The sequence below is a fragment of the Nelumbo lutea genome, chromosome 5, assembly GCF_056320005.1.
Source record: "Nelumbo lutea isolate HS-2025 chromosome 5, American lotus-T2T, whole genome shotgun sequence".
Classification (NCBI taxonomy): Eukaryota; Viridiplantae; Streptophyta; class Magnoliopsida; order Proteales; family Nelumbonaceae; genus Nelumbo; species Nelumbo lutea.
The window spans coordinates 82,757,250-82,778,558 of NC_142688.1; the positions used below are offsets into that span (position 1 = coordinate 82,757,250).

Consider the following 21,309-nt stretch of genomic DNA (forward strand, 5'->3'; position numbering starts at 1 on the left):
CAATACGTCAGGCGTATTGATTTACAAAATAAGATCTTCATCGAACGGCCGAAAATTGGACATAGCATGATTATTATCTTGAAGAGACCAACTCATCGAAACAAATGTTGCGAAGAGAGAAGAAAAAGAATGCATGCTCTGCTATGCAGAAGGATGGCCGTTGGAACCATATATCGAACACTTGCCGCACCAGCCTCTTTCCATTACATTTCTTCTTCTTTCTCCTTTTGCACTCTAAACCCGGATGTTTCCTTCGAAGGAAACACAAAAGGGGAGGAACCCAAGTGTTTATCTTGGAGGGTTGAGAAGCTTCCCAGAGGAGAATCGGTTGTCTCTGCCTTCCAGAGCTGGATGGGCGAGGGGTTTTCGATTCACAGAGGCCATGTCTTCCATACAATTAATCGCTTGAGGAAGCTCAATAAGAACAAGCGTGCGCTTGAGGTGATTGTCCCCTGATTCTTCACCCTTGTTCTGGTCAGTAATTCTTTTTCGTTTTCTGTTTTTCCTTCCAGTGCATTATGAATTTTGAGGTAGTTTTCAAAGGGGTGATCGCATTGTTTCAATGCCATGTAATAGTGTCGACTTCGTTTTGTTAGAGTTTTGTTTAATGATAGCTGGTCGAGTTGTAGACAAAAGCTGTTGGATTGATATTCGATGGGGAATACGCACGAATCCTGCTCAGCACAGTAACTGTTCGTTTCAATGCTTAAACGAATAATTTTAAGTAATCAAACCAAATAGGTGAAATTGCTAACAGAGTCACACCCCAAAGGAAACACCTCAATGTTGATCTTTATCCAATTATTACTGCCTATTTGTTTTATGTACTTTATGGACAGATACGTAAATGTTGGCAACTACTTCTATTACAGCCTCATAGGGCCCGTTGAACAATTTGTGATAGTCGACTATGATGACGACGGAAAGACATGATACTGGAAAAACTTATAACCAACCAATCAACTGGTATCATAAAAGTGGCAACCAGTCAGATGGGTTTTCATCAAAATTCATGGAGGTTTGATTGCTCAAAGTGTTTCTGGTATCATGTCTTTCCGGCATCACCGATTTTTCCTGAACAAAAATCAAGATTTGGCTTCTGTTTTCCAGATACCAATTACCTAGCACAGAGTTGGTGCCGTCCAAGCTTGTTGTGACTGACATACTGTTGGTGCATATTGAAAAATAGTGCAAACCAAATCCCTGGGCTCCTCCGGCCCTCATTAAATTCAAGTACCATTTTATGATGTTCTTGAAGAAGCAAATCACCACATGAGTGTAGTTTTAATTTCTCTTATTTTTTACAGGTGATGGAGTGGGTTATTAGGGAGAGGCCTTACAAGCTGAAAGAACTTGACTACTCTTATCTGTTGGAATTCACAATAAAGCTTCATGGGATATCTCATGGTGAGAAACTTTTCTCTCGTATCCCTTCAGAATTCCGGAACGAGTTGCTGTACAACAATCTTGTCATCGCTTGCTTGGATAAGGGTGTAATCAGGCTTTCATTGGCATACATGAAAAAAATGAGGGAACTGGGCCACCCTATCTCTCCATTGGTCTTCAACCGGCTCATAATCCTTCACTCATCACCTGGCCGCAAGAAAGCGATTCCAAGAATTCTCACCCAAATGAAGGCGGATGGTGTAACCCCTCATGTCTCCACATATAATATTCTCTTGAAGATAGAAGCTAATCAGCAGAATATTGAGGGGTTGGTGAAAGTGTTTGAAGAGATGAAGCGGGCAAAAGTTGAGCCTAACGAGATAACCTACTGTATTTTAGCTACTGCACATGCTGTGGCAAGGTTGTATACTGTGGCTGAAGCCTATGTTGAAGCAGTGGAAAAGTCCAAGACAGGGAATAATTGGTCAACATTTGATGTTCTGCTCATATTGTATGGGTATTTGAGGAAGGAGAAACACCTAGAGTGCACATGGTGTTCTGTGCAAGAGCTCCCCCATGTTAGATCTAAGAGTTTTGTGCTGGCAATTGAAGCATTTGGGAGGATTGGCCGTGTAGATCAAGCTGAGGAGCTTTGGTTAGAAATGAAGTCAAGAAAAGAGTTGAAGTCAACTGAGCAGTTTAATTCAATTATATCAGTGTATTGCAAACATGGACTAATTGATAAAGCTTCAGAGTTATTTAAGGAATTGGAGGCAAATGGGGGCAAACCAAATGCAATTACTTACCGACATCTTACACTGGGCTGTTTGAAGGCAGGGTTGGTACAAGAAGCCTTGAAGACCCTAAAGATGGGGATGGATCAGATAGCCACAAAAACAGTTCGGAGATCAACCCCATGGCTGGAGACAACTCATTCAATAGTTCAAATTTTTGCAGACATGGGTGATCTGGAGAATGTGAAGAAGCTGTTTGCAGAGTTGCAAGAAGCAAGGTATACCAGATATACTTTTGTATACAATACCCTGATAAGGGCCCATCTGAAGGCTAAGGTTTATGATCCAGACCTCTTGCGGAAGATGATTCTAGGAGGGGCTAGACCAGATTCTGAGACCTATAGTCTCATGAAACTTCTAGAGCAGTTTCAGGACTGACTTTGGCTTGTAAACAAGCATAGTGTGCTATTTATATTTTATTTGCATTCCTTGAAACCTAAAAGTAGAATTCTGGATAAAAAGTTGAATGTGGAGGAAAGGAATATCATGAGGACATATTCCAGATTATGGTCAAATGAGGTAGTCCAATTTGAGATTTGTATCACTCATGAGAGGTTTGGATACTTTCCACTTCAGCCGTGTGCGTAAATGTGGTTCTGTCCTTCTATGTGCACAAATCAGCTTTCCAACCAGATTGCTCTTCATGACAGCCTTAGACATCTTCACGGCAATCAAACATCATCCTTTTATCCTTGGGCTAGAAATTCATTCTGTATCTGTTCCTACTTGTCTGCAAGACTGCAACTGTAATTACTTTGCACTGGCACCTATTACTTTTAATAATTTATAGACCATAAAAGTTGGGGGAAGAGAAACTTCACTTTTGTAGACAAAAAAAAAAAAAACAAAAAAACTGCTTATTTTGTAAGGTTTTTATTTATTCTTGCATGACCTGCTTGCATGCTTGCTTCCTATTCCTACCTTTAACAGAGTAATTATGTGACAATGAAGCCTTGAAGACACCATGCACCTAGGAAGCTACATTATTAAACCGCTACAGAAGATGATAGAAGATGTTTTTGACAAAGATGAGCAATCTTTATCAAGAAATGGACATCTTGTTCTGGACCAACCAAATGGCAGGGCTACTGATTATTTAACTTTCATACAAATTAGAATTCATCATGGAGCTTAGAACGTATGCATTGAGAATCAGTTTATGAGTTACAAAATCAGGATTCTCCATTTGTGCGTTAAGCTCAAGCTGGATCTGACAAATAGGTTAAGCTTACAACCTTCAAAGAAAATGTGTCCATGATGTTCTCAAAATTTGAGATCATTAATGTCTTATCTCCTGTAACAACCTAAAACCTTTTCCTTTCCTATGGTTCCATATCCAACATAGAGATGCTATGAACATTCAGTTGTATGGTAGACTTGTGGAAAACTCAGATACCATCAGAATGATACATCAAACTAGCTATTTCTTGCAATCTAAGGCAAGAAGAATGAACTAGTAAATGCTGCTTTCCTAAAATATCTGGGAGACTGGTAGTTGTCTTGGTTCTTTCTGTTCAGATTAGGGATGCATGTCAGGTACCTGTCTACCTGAGATGACAGATTTACACAGTGTTATGCCGAGGCATTCAGGGCAGGTCCATTCAAATTTTAACAATCTCTCAATCCAAACCCACCCCAGTTGCACCCCTAGTTGGGAATTGGGATAGTATAATTAACTCTGCAGCAGTAGCAATGGCACCTCCTGTAATTGCATCAATCATGATCCTGTCTCTGCTATTGTTTTTGGTTGCAGAAATGAGAGCTCCGCTTAGCGCTCCACTGAGCATTGCATTCCTCTATACCACAGTAAAACAAGGGAGTAAACATTCATATTGTAGAACACCACCATAGCTTTCCAAAAGTAGAACAATTGCATAGAAAGACTAACAATCATGAAACATGTACAGCATTAGTATCACTGGAGTAATCATTCACAGCTTGAAACCATGATATATGGGTGAAACTACTGGTAGTGTTGGAATTAAAAACATCCAGGCCAGGTAACAAAAGCAGGATGCAACTATGCATTAGCAGAAATTACCCAGTCTCTGGTGCCACAGATTCTTTGAATTCCATGCCCCATTCCCACATATGCTCCAGCTAGGGTTCCTGGTAAAAATTGCAAAGTTCAATTGTTTGCCCAGGTACCTCTCTTTGCATATACAAAATCCTCACAGAAGAGAATCCCAGTACTAAACAAGTAAATTTCACATTGGCTTACCCCAGTAAGTTCCTTCCTTGTACATCTTCTTCAGCTGCAATGACAGTGCCAACCCTCAGTAGGATCCTAGGTTATTTTCTGATTGTTTATAAAATTATTAATCAGACAAATAAGCCTTCCCATGACATATGTGATGACATTGCATAGACTATCCTCAGGGTAACCCCTTGGGAATTTAAAAGCAGCACCGTAACAGGAATATTGGGGTATAATACATGGCATGCATAGGACTGTAGTGCACCATTTAATGATCCACCTTACATATCTTACATAGAAAATTATACTTATTTATGGCTCTTGATAGAATAGAATGGAGAGAAAGGATTAAGACTTTGTTGAGTTGAGTTGAACTGAGTAGATTGAAAATTAACCTCATTGAATCATGGCAACCTTGAAGGGATGTCACAGTTCAGACCATTAAAGTGAGCCAATTTCGTTTGATCTTAATGAAGAAGACATATAAAAGAGGTTATTACTTTACTTGTATGTCATTGAAAGAATGAATATTCTGGTGTCTTGTTTATCTTCATTTCTGAAAGTCATGCTTGGCCCAATAACTGGGAGCCAGAATTAGCTGGAAACATTGCATTAGTTGAATTGCCCTGCCTCCTGTAGGTTCAGTCTAAAGTTTGGCAATATGTGCACATTTAAAAGATGTTTTCTAAATCTGGTAAATGAAGCTGTTGGGAATTCATTATGCATCAATGCAGTTAAACTGAATCTTGTTTCAAAGATAAAATTTTTCAGGTATAGGTGTCAGGAAGGCCTGGAAAATGCTGCTCTACTTCCTTTTAAAAAAGTCGGCCCAGATGGTATCAGATGTCACACCTATCCTCTACAAAATCAGAAATCTAAATGCTGCCCTGTATCAAGTCCTGCTTATATAATCAGCACAAACGTTTCTATGACCTACCTAACAGAGAAGTTGCTATCACCTTTTTTTTACTTCTCTTCTCTTTATAAGAGTACACTGATTTTGGTCCCCATCTCCCATGTCATGATCCCAAGTTGGAACTTAAAAATTCAGCCTACAATCTTGGACGCAAAAGCTATTAAATTGCAACTACAAGACTGAATATAAGCTAACAAGTTAAAAGAAACGAATCAACGAATTCTTACCTTGTGCTTGAATTTGTGTTTTGAAAATTTTCCTACATAAAAAAAAAATACGCAATTAAGAGGCATAAACAGTGAAGAGTTAAAATTGCAGCTTTAAATTACAAATGCAAAGAAGGAAAAATAAACACTAGTGTGTTTTACGAAGAAAAAAACGGCAAGAAACATATGAGCCCTTTCTGCCCTCTACAAATTCAACTTGGTTAGGTCTAACTTGTTAATAACAAGAGTGATGACTGATGACAATAAGTAAAGTAAATTAATAAGAAAAGGAAGAAAAATAAATTAAAACCAAAAAGTTGAAGAAATCGAAGGTAAAAGACCTTTCTGCAAGCGGTAATAGATTTCTTCCGCTGCTACTCTCATGGCTGCCACCTACAAAAGCAAACCTGATGGAGAGTAAATAATCGAATTATAAGATACAAAAATCTCCAAACTCCAAGAATAATTCAAAGAGGTAGTGGCGGGAAGGAATTACTGTTCCGATCTTAAGGAAGCCATGTATGGTGTGATGAAGGAAGGGGTTCCCCGTATCGATTGCAACATCCAACTTGGAAGGTGTAAGAGAGCCAGAAAACATGCCATTCGGCAGAGTTGTTTGGTCTGCGACGAGTATGGACCAACTCAAATTGGTTTTTGTGAGCTCCACCGATATATTGACTCTCATGTTCTCATCTAGTCATCCCCACGTCAAACCATTTGCTACTGAACAACGTTACACAGAACACCTTCAGCTCTTGCTATTGCTGGAGAAGAAAGAAGGAGAAAAATCCAGAAGGAAAACAGTAGAATAGATTGACATGAAGTGTACTCAACTCTCTAGTCCGGGTTATGGGTGGCTGCATATATCTTGATGAAGTCCTGCTACTGCAATTATATCATACTGTTTAGATTTTTTTGATTATAAATTAGGAATTTGAATAATTAAGTAATAAAGTTAGAAGTAGTGGTGATTTTCTAGAGTCGATGGAGATGTTAACGGACTAAAATTAAGACTGTTTTAATTAATAAACAATAGAGGAAGATTCTTCTCTACAGCCTTTGATGAATGAGAGGTAATGGTTCTAGTTCTACCGTCTACGGGTGATTTTGCGGTGATAAAGCAGCAACCTGCAAACATTTTGATTGGCCAGACAAATTCGAGAAATTAAAAAAGATATTTAAGTCACTAAATATGTGTACTCCACTCAGCGAGTCCGGGATCTCATCATCTTACATAGTATTATGCAAGGGGAGATGTTCCCAATTCATGAGGGTGGTGTTACGTGGGTAGATGTGTGTAAACTTTGTATAGGCAGGAGATCTGGAGTCCCACTCATCCACCTACTCTACCCAAGTCTCAATCCTCGTTTAGATTTGGGATTTGCTCCTCATAGAGAGCACCTCACACCAGCATTAGGAACGTTTCCCATGAATAATAAATAATAATACATAGGGAAAATTATACTTTAGTACCATGAACTTTGGGGGTAGTATCAAATTAGTACCCAAACTTTCAAATGTGTCACTACAGTACTTAAACTTTCAAAAAGTGCCAGTTTGGTCTCTACCATTAACCGATTGTCAGTAATTTGTTGAAAATGTCAAAACTACCCTTTAAAAGAAGAAATTGTTCATTGTCTTATACCTTGAGACTAAACCGGTTGAGGTGTTTGAGATTCTAGACTAATGAAGTCATTGTCTTCTACTTTTAGATCTGAAACACATTCTTGTCTAGTTATTTTTTTTGCTTTTAGTTATTGTTTCTCCTTATCATATTTCATGTTTTTTCTTTCTTTTTCTTTGAACATAACCAATTCATTCTCAAGGCAGAAGACAATGAACAATGTCTTCTTTTGAAGGGTAGTTTTGACATTTTCGATAGATAACTAACAGTCAATTTTGAAAGCTCAAGTACTAACTTGACACTATCCCAAAGTTCAAGGTACAAAGTGGAATTTTCCCTAACACATAAGTACGGAAATTGGGATATGCTTCTCACGTAGTGCACCTCATACCTACCTCACAGCCACATCCCACTTTGCATTGGAAACATCTCCCATGAATAATAAATTCAAGGATGGGAAATGTTTCCAATGTGTGGCCACAATATGCTGCAAGGTCAGTGTGGAAATCAAATCCAGCCCCTCACAACGTCCTAGAGCACATCCTTCCCGTGTATTGGGAATATCTCCCGATGATGACATCATCATTTCTGGTATTATCATCGGGAGATGTTCTCAATACACAGTGGAGATGTGCTGTGGGACGTTGTGGGGGGCCTGATTTGAACTCATCAGTGTGAGGCACACACTGTGAAGAGCAGATGCGAATTCTAAATACGGGAGATATTCTCAATACATAATGGGATGCGACTGTAAGGTAAGAAGTGCTGTGTAAGGAGCAGATCTGATCTCCCTTGGAGAGTAGATCTCCTCCTCACATATGGCGTCTCAGAACGACCTCACAGGCACATCCTACCGCACATTGGGAACTTCTCCCGTACTTATATATGTTATTATTTATAGGAGATGTTCTTAATGCACGGTGGGATGTGCCTGTGAGGTGGCCATTTGTGAGAAGCAGACCCCGGCTCCAGAAAACACATCAAATGCGTTTGATATTTTGATATTTCGCTTAAACTCTCGAACCCTTTCATTTATTCCTTCATCTCTAACCCATCTCTCTCTCTTTCCCTCTTCTTTCTTCCTCCTCTCTCATATCTACTTCCACCATTGCTACCAACTGCTGAAAAACCATGCTCAACCTCCCTCCTTCCCTCCCTCTCTCTCTCTCTCTCTCCTTTTTTCTTTCCACTGGAGGCCACTCACGTTGGAACCAATTGTTCCTTCGCTGCAATTCCTACAAGCGGCATTCTTTTCAAGATGTCCGTTCCTCTCTCTTTCTCTCTCTCAAATTACTTTTAGTTTGTATTGCAAGAGCTCAAGTGGATATTCCTTTTGGTGTGCAGTGCAAGAAGCAAAACTACGTTGGCTGTTAATGGATCAGATTTGGCTATATTTGTTGGGGATTTTGGATAAAATATGGTTGTGTATGTCTTGATATTAGTAGGAATTGTAATAAAGCTACTCATTAAGTAGCTCTAACTAAGCCTCTAATGGTGAAAATCTTTCACTCTGTATTAGTACCTTTTAATACAGGGTTTCCTGTTACACCCTAATCAAAACCAACATTCTTTGTTGTAATTAATCGATTTATTGGATTCTTTGGCATGGGAAGACAATATATATATATATATTGATGTAAGCGTTTTCAGCCATGTACCAATGTTTTGTGATGTAAAATTTTTTGGCAAAGTACATCGTCATTCGACCCAGTGGTGGCGTGCCTTAGTCACGAGCTACTTGGTGGCGAACTCCCTGGGGGAGAACTGCTTGGTGATTAACTACTTGGTGGCGAACTGCCTTGGTGGCGAACTGCCTGGTGGCGAACTGCCTTGGTGGTGAACTGCCTGGGGGCGAACTGTCTGGGGGCGAACTGCCTTGGTGGCGAACTGCCTGGGGGCGAACTGCCTTGGTGGCGAACTGTCTGGGGGCGAACTGCCTTGGGGGCGAACTGCCTGGGGGCGAACTGCCAGGGGGCGAACTGCCTTGGTGGCGAACTGCCTGGGGGCGAACTACCTGGTGGCGAACTGCCTGGTGGCGAACTCCCTGGTGGCGAACTGCTTGGGGGCGAACTGCCTTGGTGGCGAACTGCCTTGGTGGCGAACTGCCTGGGGGCGAACTGCCTGGGGGCGAACTGCCTTGGTGGCGAACTGCCCGGGGCGAACTGCCTGGTGGCAAACTCCCTGGTTGCGAACTGTCTTGGTGGTGAACTGCATGGGGGCGAACTGCCTTGGTGGCGAACTGCCTGGGGGCGAACTGCCTTGGTGGCGAACTGCCTTGGGGCGAACTGCCTTGGTGGCGAACTGCCTGGTGGCGAACTCCCTGGTGGCGAACTGCCTGGGAAAGAACTGCTTGGAAGCGAACTGCCTTGGTGGCGAACTGCCTGGGGGCGAACTGCCTGGCGAACTCCCTGCTTGAGGACGAACTGCCTGCGGCCGATGCCTTAAGAGAATGTTGGAGCTCCCTAGTGCGGCGCAATCCGACTGCCCTCAGCATGAGGTGGTCTTCTTTCCTTTGTAGGTTGCGGGAGATGAGGGACCTACGAGAACTTCATCTTCTCCTCCTCTTTGTAGGTGGCGGGAGCTGAGAGACCTGCGAGAACTCCATCTTTTCCTCCTCTTTGTAGGTGGCGGGAGCTAAGGGACCTCCGAGAACTCCATCTTTTCCTCCTCCTTGTAGGTGGCAGGAGCTGAGGGACCTCCGAGAACTCCATCTCTTCCTCCTCCTTGTAGGTGGGGGGAGCTGAGGGACTTCCGAGAACTGCATCTTTTCCTCCTCTTCGTAGGCGGCGGGAGCTGAAGGACCTGCAAGAACTGAATCAGAGGTCCCGGGGGTACTTTCTCGGTGGGGGCTCTTCGATGCCTAAGTTAGCACTCTTATTGTAGAGAGCTTTGAAGATAAATATGAGAGAGCTAGAGAGCAGGGTTACTTCCCTTTCTTTTTCATCCTCATCCCCTTTGGGGGGTGAGGTCTTTATATACCGGAGTCCTCGCGGGTTAGGTGGGTGAAAAGCCTCCAAACGGTAAGACTCGTCGCATCCTGTCAGAACCGGGGTACGGTGGTGAACTCCTCGAGGTCGTCAGGCTGGCGCTTGTGTTAGGCAGCCAGGTCGGCGCCTGGGCCGGGTTGTCAAGAGAGGTGCCTGCGTCAGTCGGCGGGTCAGTGTCTAGGCTAGGTCGTCAGGTCGGCGCCTGTGTCAGTCGGCGGGTCAGTGTCTAGATCAGGTCGTCAAGCTGGCGCCTGTGTCAGTCGGCGGGTCAGTGTCTAGGCCAGGTCGTCAGGTCGGCGCCTGTGTCAGCCGGCGGGTCAGTGTCTAGATCAGGTCGTCAAGCTGGCGCTTGTGTCAGCCGGAGGGTCAGTGTCTAGGCCAGGTCGTCAGGTCGGCGCTTGTGTCAGTCGGCGGGTCAGTGTCTAGATCAGGTTGTCAAGCTGGCGCCTGTGTTAGTCGGCGGGTCAGTGTCTAGATCAGGTCGTCAAGCTGGCGCCTTGGCCGGATCATGCGCTAGGCTGGTCCAGGTCGGGCAGGTTGCGCAGGCTGTGCGTAGTTCGCGCAGGCCGCACGCTAGGCCACGCGTAGTTCGCGCAGGCCGCGCGCAGTTCGCGCGCCCCGTGCGCAGGTCGCGCAGGTCGCGCAGGCGCGCATCAGGCCGCGCCAGGGCGGCCGGACTGGTGCCCGAGTGGGTCACCAACATAAGTTTGTTGCCTGGGTGTTTTCCTAGTTGTCACGAGGTGCCACGTGTCACAATTTTACTGGAGGGCCAAATCTGTCCTCATCAATAGCTCCCCACTTCCGAGTTGATAGTAACTCAGCGAAGGGAGTAGATTTCTTTTGGCCCGTAAGTCGATGAGCTAGTAAGTGCTGATCCAATTACTAGTATGGCCCGTAGGCTTTGGGAGCGACTCGTAGTCTATTCTTTTTTGACTTTGCCCGTGCCGGAGAGGCGACCGGGTCTTGAGCAGTAATGTGGCCCGTAGGCTTTTGGGAGCGACTCGTAGTCTACTCTTTTTTGACTTTTGCCCGTGTCGGAGAGGCGACCGGGTCTTAAGCAGTAATGTGGCCCGTAGGCTTTTGGGAGTGACTCGTAGTCTACTCTTTTTTGACTTTTGCTCGTGCCGGAGAGGCAACCGGGTCTTAAGCAGTAATGTGGCCCGTAGGCTTTTGGGAGCGACTCGTAGTCTACTCTTTTTTGACTTTTGCCCGTGCCGGAGAGGCGACCGGGTCTTAAGCAGTAATGTGGACCGTAGGCTTTTGGGAGTGACTCGTAGTCTACTCTTTTTTGACTTTTGCCCGTGCCGGAGAGGCGACTGGGTCTTAAGCAGTAATGTGGCCCGTAGGCTTTTGGGAGCGACTCGTAGTCTACTCTCTTTTTTGACTTTTGCTCGTGTCGGAGAGGCAACCGGGTCTTAAGTAGTGAGGTGACCCGGGTGGGTCACCAACTTCATAAGTTTGTTGGCTGGGTGTTTTCCTAGTTGTCACGAGGTGCCACGTGTCACAATTTTACTGGAGGGACAAATCTACCCTCATCATATATATATATATATATATATATATATATATATATATATATATATATATATATATATATATATATGTATAAAGAAATGTCTCTAAGGAAAATAACCACAGACAACTCAACTATGTTTTAGTCTTTGAAACCTAAAAGCCTCTAATTCTGCTAGTGTCAAAATGATCTCCAATTCCTCTCTTAGTTTGAGCTCATAGAATACCAAGTAAATTGATTAGCAATTACAAGATATGTAGCCATATCAAATTGCTCATTTTGGGAGAGAATTTCAGAATGAGCAACAACTAACAGAATAATGAATTATAACAATGTTTTCTAATTTTGGTGGGCAATTGTCCATTTCAAACAAATTTATTTAAATTGTAGAATCTTTTATTGAAATGATTGATATTTTTAATCATCCATATTAAGGTTTTTAAAACCGAATAAGACAATAAATCATTCAGGGGTCTAGTTTCCCGATCGAATGGTCCGACCGTTTGAACCAAACAAACAGCTCGTTCTGACAAAAAAAAGGCTAAAAACCACTGAATGGTTCGAATGGTTCGAACACCCGAGTTAGTGGTTTTTGGCAAAATGACGGTTCTGTGGTAAAATGGAACCGGTCAGGTGACCAATTCCTGGTTTTTCCGGTCTGTCAGTCCGGTTCAATTGATCTTGTTGAAATGAGGCAAGACCAAGAATCGGCAAACCAATTCATTTTTGCCTAGAACAATTAAGACTTTGGAGGAGGCTAAAAAGGGAAAAAAAAAGATAAAAAAAGAAGTAATAATCACATCCGATCTTTTTAACCAAACATTGCCAATGTTATTTAATTCTAGTATAATGATGTAAAACTGACCAACAATAATTTAACGGATTTTAGGCTTGCAATCCTATTTGTTCCATCTTTGAGGAAAATTTTGAATCCATAGAGCACAAATAAATCAAGAACAAGGATGACAAGCACACATGATATAGCTGAATTTTACATCGACTTTATCAAAACATACTTGTTCAATTCCCATATGTAACATTCATTGAAATGAAAAAGTATATAGTATATACAAAGTAGAGCAAAAGAAAAGCATATATTATTTAATTACTCTATTTAGGCCTAATATCATTTCCTTGGATAATAAGACCAAACGTCCAGTGACCACCCTTCACCTCCATGATATACATACCCACTTCCCCATCTTCTCCTATGTCGTTAAATAACTCATCTATCTCTATTTCCAAGCATCCATCTTCTCCTAAGGTAATGTGCCTCCTGTCGACCCAGCAACATGGATGGCAACAATACGGGTGGTTGCAAGAAGGTGAACCTAACTACCTAAGGCTATATACATGGTTGAAAATCACTCCAGGATACAGCTGGTGAGGCAATTAGGGATCCAGATACACACTCTGGATATCTCCGCCCTTAGTTTCGGCAAACCTTACAAACAACTTTGTCTGGAGAAAGTCGAGGCCTGTTCAGCCACTTCTGAGAACTTTAAAGTTTGAAATTCAGAGAGAGAGAGAGAGAGAGGGAGGGAGGGAGGGAGAGGGGTGAGTAGTTGAACATGGTTTCCGGCAGTTGTTAGCAACAATCTCTGGCGGTTAGTGGCACCGGTGGAATCAAATGTGAGAGGGGAGGAAGAAAAAGAAGTGGGAGAAAGACGAGTTTGACATAGAGGGAGGAATGAAAAGGCTGCTCGAGTTTGGATCGTACAGAAAGATTTCTGTCCCCTTCAATTGCAGTTTGGCTTCAGTCAGAATAAAGCCTGTTTGAACAAATTTTACAGCCTTGCATTGGAAATATATCCCTATTTATGTGCTTTGCTTCATGGGTAGATATTCCTAATACAGGGTTACAAGAGACTGTTGGAATGGTGTGAGCATGAGCTTGTTCTGACTGAAGCCAAACTCTTCTTCACTCGTTCAACCCAACATCCTACAATCACCGACATTCAGCTCTAGTTGCTGAGATCACAAAGAAACAACTGGAGGCAGCTCTTCTAAATCTAATAGATCCCAAGGAAAACAATTGGTTTCAGATATTCTGATCTATCTATCACATGGTAAAGGAAATAAATGATATAACCAAAGGAAAGAATGAAATAAGTGAAAGCAACTGAGTGCCATTTCTCTCTTACTCTATTTCTAGATTTACAAATTCCAATTTCTCGGTGCTCTCTGGTTTATTGCAGGGGGATGCAGTCATGTAGTGGCTCTACATAATTGAAATGTATGAAAAACTATGTACCTTTGAAAGAGCTAATGGCTCATCATCCTATTGCCATTTAATAAAACATCTTGTTAATTTTCATCTTACATTATAGTTCTCTATTGCTGTACCAAGAAGGCAAGAACTATTATCGGATTCCAGCATATATGCTCTATTAATGTTTTTCCTTGTGAAGAAATGAATTCTCACTTTTCTTTCTTACTAGCAAAGTGATATATGCAGCCTACAAACAAATTAAAAAGAAAAGATGGTAAATCATATGGATTTTGTTCCTTTATTTTTAAGTGAAAAAAGGAACTTGCATTGAGTTCTGGGTTTTGGGAGTCGATGAAGATGAGAAGGATACCCTATTTCATACATATAGTAGTGAATTAATGAACTTGGGGAATTGAAAACTTAGGGAAGCTGTAAGACAAATTCCACACATTTCTATCACCTGAAAAAGATACACTCCTAATCCTTGGGTAATAGAGATTTTGCTTCCCATTTCAATTTTTTGATTTTTATTAAAAAAAATCGATACTTGAAATTTATGAAATTAATTTTGCTGTGTGAAAGAATCCCATTATCATTTCAACTATCCAGATATTGCATATCAATCATGTCTTTGTTCTTCTCGAGCTGAAAATTATTCACCGGTGGAGGAATATACTGTCATTTTAAATGAGAAGATATTCACGGTGAAACTGAACATATTAGAGGAAAGACAAAATTAAACATCGATGGTTGTAGCATATTCGGTTGAACGAGCGGATGAGAGAAATGAAAATAAAGAGAATGGAGGTGGATTTGGCGCCCAAACGAAAACAAAAAGAAATTTGGAATCCCATAGACGTGAAGTCTAAACTCTGTCGGTTTGAAATGGTAAATGGAACCAATGACGTGGGCGGTGGGCCCTAGGGAACAGACGATGTAAGCTATCGAGAGTTTGGCGGGTTGTCAAAATATCAAATGCATTTCATCACTTTTAGAGTCCGGACTGCCATTAAGGTTGGGACTCTTTTAATTTCTAATATAGAAAGATGTATGAGGTGTTCAGAAATCTGAGCTGCCTCACAAGTCACAACCTAGTTATAGAGTAGTACAGACACCCGTCCTCTTCCCAAATGAGGTCTGTTTTTGGGAGAAGCCAGCTTTTAAATATGTTTTTAAGTAATTGTCATCAGGTCAGGATGCGCCATATAAAGGGCCCGTATGGTTCACTGGAATCGGAATAGGAAGAGGTCATTTGGATTCCATCAAACCTATTCCCATTCCCTCAGGTTTGTCTGTTTGAGAATAAAATCCCATTCTAACTTATTCCAATTCTCCAATTTCGCAAATTTTATCAAGTGGCGCACCACCTGCATCGCTATGATAATTCTTGCATAAGCAAAAGTTGCTCATGGTCACAGCCTCACAGGGGATAGGAATTCAGATGCCAAAACATACAATCAGCCTCTTGATGCATGTATTTTCGAATGTATGTCCTAACTCCCAACCAACTTAATTATTACGATATCAACTGTGATAGTTAAATCATGTGATATTAATTGAATCACCGAAACAAAAAGTTAAAAACAAGACGACGATAATTTTGCTAGGTTTGCAGTATTGTTGTGAGTATCCGCGCCATCCGATGGTCCTCAATCAACATGTTATATTTATATCCATTAATCCACAGCCTTCATGAAAAAGGAAATTTGAGAACATAAAGGGCAAAAGACGCATTATTTCCACACCAAACTAGTACTTGTATCATGACCATAACAATAACCTAATATTATAACTTTCCTCCTGTTCTTTATGCGTCATAGAGATTTTTTTTCAACATTCAGTTTTCGTAGACACTCTTAACCCAGACCCAAAGAACATTTGAACAATACACGAAATTAGAAGTTGTTCACTTGCAAAGCAAAACATGCAAAGGAGAAAGATGCTACCTTCTTTCCTTCTTTTGTTGCTCTCCTTTTTTTCATGTGAGATAACTGAGGAACTCTGCAGCAGTGGCAATGGCACTCCCTGTAATGGCATCCACTACAATTTTGTCTCTGCTATTGTTGCTGGCTGCAGAAATCAGAGCTCCACTCAATGCACCGCTAAGGGTTGCGTTTTTCTACAAGATGACCAAAAAATAAGTAAATGACAGAACCATGTATGCTCGCTGAGTGACTAACAAAATGTTTATGTCCTATTCCCCTTGGTGGTGTTTGTGCATCTTAATCAGATGGAATTAATACAATGGTCTATATATAAAATAAATCAACAATTTCCAATGGCTACACTTACAAGCTTGAATTGACTTCTAACCCAATTTATCTAACTAAACAAAATGGGCATTTCTACCTTTGCAATTTAATATTCCTACCTTCTCACCCTAAGATTTTACAACATTCCAATCCCACCCAGAAAGATGTTCATTACCCCAAAATAAGAGTCAATATTTGGTTTCAGAAAGTAGACCTAATGGCATAGGAAGATTACACAACCATGAAAACATGATCTCAGCCAAATAATGCTTACTAAGCAGTTACAGCTTGGATCCATGGCCCATGGGTGAAACTGCTTGTTATTATGCTTGAATGAAAATTGCTCAGCCATATTACAAAAGCACTTAGAAACCAAGGGCAGGAATTACCCAGTCTCTAGTGCCACGGATCCTTTCAATTCCATATTCCATTCCCACATAAACTCCAGCTACAGTCCCTGCAAAAGTTACAAAAAACAATTTCTTTCTCATTTGTCTCTCTTTACAGAAGAATATAAAGTAATCAAGGTATCTTTTGGGCCAATCTACTGAATCCCGAGCAGAAGAATATCCAAGACCAAACATCTTTACTTTTAATTTGGCTTACCCCAGTAAGCGCCCTCTTTGCACATCTTCTTCAACTGCAATGATAGTCACCACATTAGTAGCATTAGAAAACAGCTACATTCTGATTCTCTTTCTGGATTATTAGTCAAAGGAATAAGGCTTCCGGGTAGCAGCACTTTCAGGACACACTACTAGTTATATCAGCCATATCAATAACACTAATCAAAGAACAAGATATGATGGCATTGGACATATCATTCTCATGGAAAACTTTGCATATTGAGAACTATCATCAATGAATGTAACACATGCATGCACAGGAAGATCGCAGTCTGCCATTTAATAGATCCAACTTATGTATCTCCTTTCATTGAAAACTATCTTGATTGAAGTGTTACAGTCTTTACCAAGACTGGTCCAAAGGGATGTAGGGATGCCATAGCTCAGGTCATTATGCTCAGATTATAAATCCATACGCTTAGACAAAACACACATATTGAACTGCTGTTATCTTGTCAATCTCCATACCTGAAATATGTCTTTAACCCAATAATCCTCATGGTAGTCTAACATTTGATCTGAGCTTTGCTCAATACCTGACATTGGGTGTATTTGCACATTGACGAGAATTGTAATTCATTCAATGCTAAATATGGTAAAGAGAAATTGTTCGAAACTTGTCATATGCCCATGATGCCTTATCAAAATCTGGTAAACTGTAAGTTGTTAGGAACCCATCAACATCTAATCTTCAAGGACAATTGTGTTAAGGGAGGGAGGCCAAGAAGATAATGCTCTCCTTACTGTATTGTAAATGTAAACTTGATCAGATGCCTTAGGCCATTAATCCTTTCTAAAGGTGGGGAAGGAACTAAGAAAATATAGAAAAAAGATAACAAGTTCCAGTTAGATCGATTTTGGTAAGATCAATATAACCTTACGATGACCACTTCTATTTCCTTTTTCTATGTAAACGAGCATACTAGGATCCAGGTTTCATGGTTGCAAATTAGAACAAGCAATTCAGCCACAACCTCAGACCCTAAAAGCTACTAATTCATCAGCTCCAAAACTGAATATAATCAAACCAATTGTGGGTAATGAAGAGAGGAAATCTTACCGTGTGCTCAAGTATGTGTTTTGAAAATTCCCCTGCACATAATTTATACAATTAGGTGAATTGAATAAACCTTTAATATGCAGCATTAAGTCAATATGCAACAAGGATGGCAGAATCACTGCAGCAGGCACATTAAGCAACCAACTGAAGATTTTTGCATCTACTGGTTGCCCAGATTATTAGGTCTAGCTAATTCCTGTACGCTCTTAGTTTAGATATGCACTTGCGTGAATTTGATTAAAATACCAATGCAAATACAGGAATTCGCCATACATATTCAAATTTTAATAAAAACAGTTTAGACTGAACCAAAAAAGAGCCAACATCAACAATATAATTAAAAGAAAAGGCAAGTTTTTTTAACAGATGAGAGAAAATGAATTAACAAGCAAGGGTCAAGGACTGGACCTTTCTTCAAGCAGTGAAATGTTTCTTCTGCGGTCACTCTCGCTGCTCCCACCTACAAAAAATAATCAGATTATAGATTATACAAAATAGCCGGATGATAAGACATAAAGACTATTTTAAAATAAATATATCTCTCCGAAAGGTGAAAGCAAATGAAGGAGTGAGAGGGAATGTATTTGAGAATTTACAGTTCCAATCTTGACGAAGCCATCGACAGTGTGATTAAGGAAAGGGTTCCCCATGTCGATCACAACGTCGACCTTCGGGGAATTGAAAGAACCAGATAATCTGCTCCGCGGCATCTTTTCGTCGTCGTCTGCAACAAATCTCAATCGACTGAGACTTAGTTGGTGCGAGCCCGTCCAGTCACCAGTGCTGCTGTTCAGTGTTCACTCTCTCGTCTCTCGTGATTTCGCCCAGCAATTTCCACCTGCAAGCTGCAACCATTTATGCAGTGGCATTAGTGTGCCTAAATTTACCAAAACACCCTTGTGATGCAACTAATCCCAAAGGTAAAAAAGCGGAGTGTATTTTGACATTTTGTATGCATCTCATCTCTGGCTCAGTGGCCCTACTTATATGCTGCAAATTTTGCCGACCGTCAATAATCCCACTCAGTTTTCTCCATTCACTTCCTCCTCCGTCTAAATCAACATCAACGTCCACCGGGGCCCATTCAAAGAAAAAAGGAAAATCAATCACCGGGTCATAGGTATTTCGTTACACCTCTGTAAAGACTGCATCATGCAAATTTTACACTACCTTCCGAACACGTGTTGCACAAAATTGCTTAGCTACAACTATAAAGTACAAAGAATAAGAAGTCTGATCTGCTACCAATACATGTCATCAATATAACTTCCAATATAATATATAGCCGCACATCTCATGCATGATTACCACCTCACAAAGTACGATCTATCAAAATATACAAATACGACACGTGTGTGAGATCTGTGGTTAGAGATCACGTTGGCATCTGTGTTTTCATAAACGGGATTAAGGGGGTGGGGACGGGAAAATTTTTGGCTGAACTGAGCGTGACAATAATATTATGCCATTCAGTTTCTTGTTTCTTTTTTCTTGTCTTATTATCCACACGGACCACACCCACACCCATGGTAGTGGTGGCGTGTCATGCGCAGGGAGTTCCCAAACAGCCCGCCCAGGATGTCTTTTCCTTCTTCGGGACAGAATAGGATGCATTTCCTATTTTCCTGTTTTTGTTTGCATCCGGTTCAGTGTTGTTGTATTGCAATTATAATCCTGCACTCTTACCCGCTACCTAGTGTATATATTTTTTATCCCATTTCTCCCTCACTGGTAATACAAATTTTGCATCTCAAAATGTAATAAAATTTTGCAACACTGCTCCCAACATTGTCTCAAACATACCATTCTAACATTTTCCCAACATCTTATTGTACAGCTGCAGTGGCTTGTTAAGGATAGTGTTGGGAGCATTTTATTAGTAGCAAATCCCGGCCCCTTTCTTCTTACCTCATTCCCAAATAAATACCCCTTCCTTTCGGTTGCATAATCGTTTTAGTGTTTGAAAGTGTGGGCGTTTTTTGGAACTGATTCTCAAAAAAAAAAACTCTCATGCTTCCAAGACCCATTTTTCATAAAAATATATTTCTGTCATATAGGTAATGAGCAATACTATGCTGTTTGGTAAGATGATTTCCATTACCAATTTTCATGTATGTACTGACAAATAAGCATCACACGGGATACATATCGGTGGGGTCCCAATTTTTGAGGCATGCCTGATCTTTTAATAATCGGTTGAACCAAACAATGAGATACATGGGCGTTTGTTGAAATGCCTATGTGGATCTGACGTGACAGTTATTTTTATTTATTTTTTGTTAAATGGCCACGATTCCAAAAATCCCCTTATTAAAAACAAATGAGGCAATGACAGATCTGAGGTAAGAATAAACCCATAATTAGACAGCCTATTTGCATTCTCATGCATTTACATTAGTACAAGTGAAAACTAATAGTTTAATAATAATATTGTTGGTTTCACTTTAAAAATAAAAAATAAAGAAAAAAAGAAAAACACCACACAACCAATGTTTTTTCTTTTTTTTTTTTTGTGTGTGTGTTTCGTTTAAGAAAAGACGATTCTTTTGAAACCATTTATACAGCCCAATTTTCTTAGTATCAAAACCAAAACAATGCATTTTGGTGGACATCACCTAATTTGCAAACGAACATAGAAGAGAGAGAAATAACTTAAGAGGAAGATGAGAAATTACAATTGGAGATTATTGGGAACAAGCTATCATAGTCTTTAATGAGGAAAAAGTTTAAGGTGGCAAGACCGCAACACATGATAAATACCCATGCATGCACAATAGAACCATTTGTAACATGATACTTGGGTTCTGTGTGTGTGTAGCACAAGTCTAAATCAAATACAAAAAGTTTCACCAAAAAAATTTAAATAAAAGTTTTATACTTGCTTGTTACAGTCCTACCTAATTATAGATGTGTACCTTTTCTCTTATTTGCATTCATTGGCAGTGCAATTTTGTATTCCAAAAATTATTGTAAAATTTGCACTATCTTCAAGCTCATATCTCCTGCCAACAACGATCTTATCCATACCTAACTACAGGACACTACAGTTGCACATGAGAAACATCTTCCCAGTTTACATGTTATCATTCATGGGGAGTTGTTCTTAATATACAACTGTAGTGTCATGTGGGTAGAAGATCAGATTCCTTCTTACTACCTGAATTCTTGATCATATAAGGTGGACCACATGATCTACCTTCTTACCTCACGGCCAAACAAATAAAATTTGCACTACAAACAAAATGAGCCTTACAAAACTAGTTTGATGCGGGCCCCCAGCATTGTCCAACCCGTTATTGTTGGGTTTGGACATAATTTTAGGATTATAGGCTTGAGCTTGGGCGCAAAACATTGGACTCGATTTTTTCAAGCTTTCTCAAAAAATTCAACCTCAGTCCAATCTGATAATATTTTATATAATATCTTTTTTTTTTCTTTGTTTATCTTCTCTTTCTTTGAGTCATGATGTAAAATTTTAGTATTTTTGGATTTTAGGGTCATTTAATAGGAATAAATCAGATATATTGTTGATTAAG

The 21,309-nt window shown here is 40.5% G+C and overlaps 3 protein-coding genes across 5 annotated transcripts; 1 reads left to right on the plus strand and 2 right to left on the minus strand.

The window, feature by feature from the left end:
- The first annotated feature begins 66 nt into the window (after nt 1–66).
- On the plus strand, nt 67–3,068 carry LOC148853130 (Tetratricopeptide repeat (TPR)-like superfamily protein). 2 transcript variants are annotated; one of them, XM_088943723.1, is made up of 2 exons: nt 67–441; nt 1,308–3,068. In XM_088943723.1, the coding sequence occupies exons 1-2, from the start codon at nt 67–69 to the stop codon at nt 2,556–2,558; spliced, it is 1,626 nt and encodes a 541-aa protein (XP_088799849.1). In that variant the 3' UTR covers nt 2,559–3,068. The 2 variants fall into 2 exon arrangements, with proteins under 2 accessions (XP_088799849.1, XP_088799850.1); XM_088943724.1 differs by having other exon boundaries at nt 98–474.
- A 230-nt stretch (nt 3,069–3,298) lies between these two features.
- On the minus strand, nt 3,299–6,613 carry LOC148853131 (outer envelope pore protein 16, chloroplastic-like). 2 transcript variants are annotated; one of them, XM_088943725.1, is made up of 6 exons: nt 5,996–6,613; nt 5,841–5,892; nt 5,521–5,552; nt 4,402–4,435; nt 4,222–4,289; nt 3,299–3,976 (listed from the first exon to the last, which is right to left on the minus strand). In XM_088943725.1, the coding sequence occupies exons 1-6, from the start codon at nt 6,182–6,184 to the stop codon at nt 3,800–3,802; spliced, it is 552 nt and encodes a 183-aa protein (XP_088799851.1). In that variant the 5' UTR covers nt 6,185–6,613; the 3' UTR covers nt 3,299–3,799. The 2 variants fall into 2 exon arrangements, with proteins under 2 accessions (XP_088799851.1, XP_088799852.1); XM_088943726.1 differs by having other exon boundaries at nt 5,841–5,906; nt 5,996–6,338.
- Nucleotides 6,614–15,599: 8,986 nt separating this feature from the next.
- OEP16-1 (outer plastid envelope protein 16-1) lies at nt 15,600–18,616 on the minus strand. Its single transcript, XM_088943727.1, has 6 exons — nt 18,370–18,616; nt 18,182–18,233; nt 17,774–17,805; nt 16,694–16,727; nt 16,477–16,544; nt 15,600–15,954 (listed from the first exon to the last, which is right to left on the minus strand). Exons 1-6 carry the CDS (start codon nt 18,481–18,483, stop codon nt 15,814–15,816), a joined length of 441 nt encoding a protein of 146 aa, XP_088799853.1. The 5' UTR covers nt 18,484–18,616; the 3' UTR covers nt 15,600–15,813.
- Between the last annotated feature and the right edge of the window lie 2,693 nt (nt 18,617–21,309).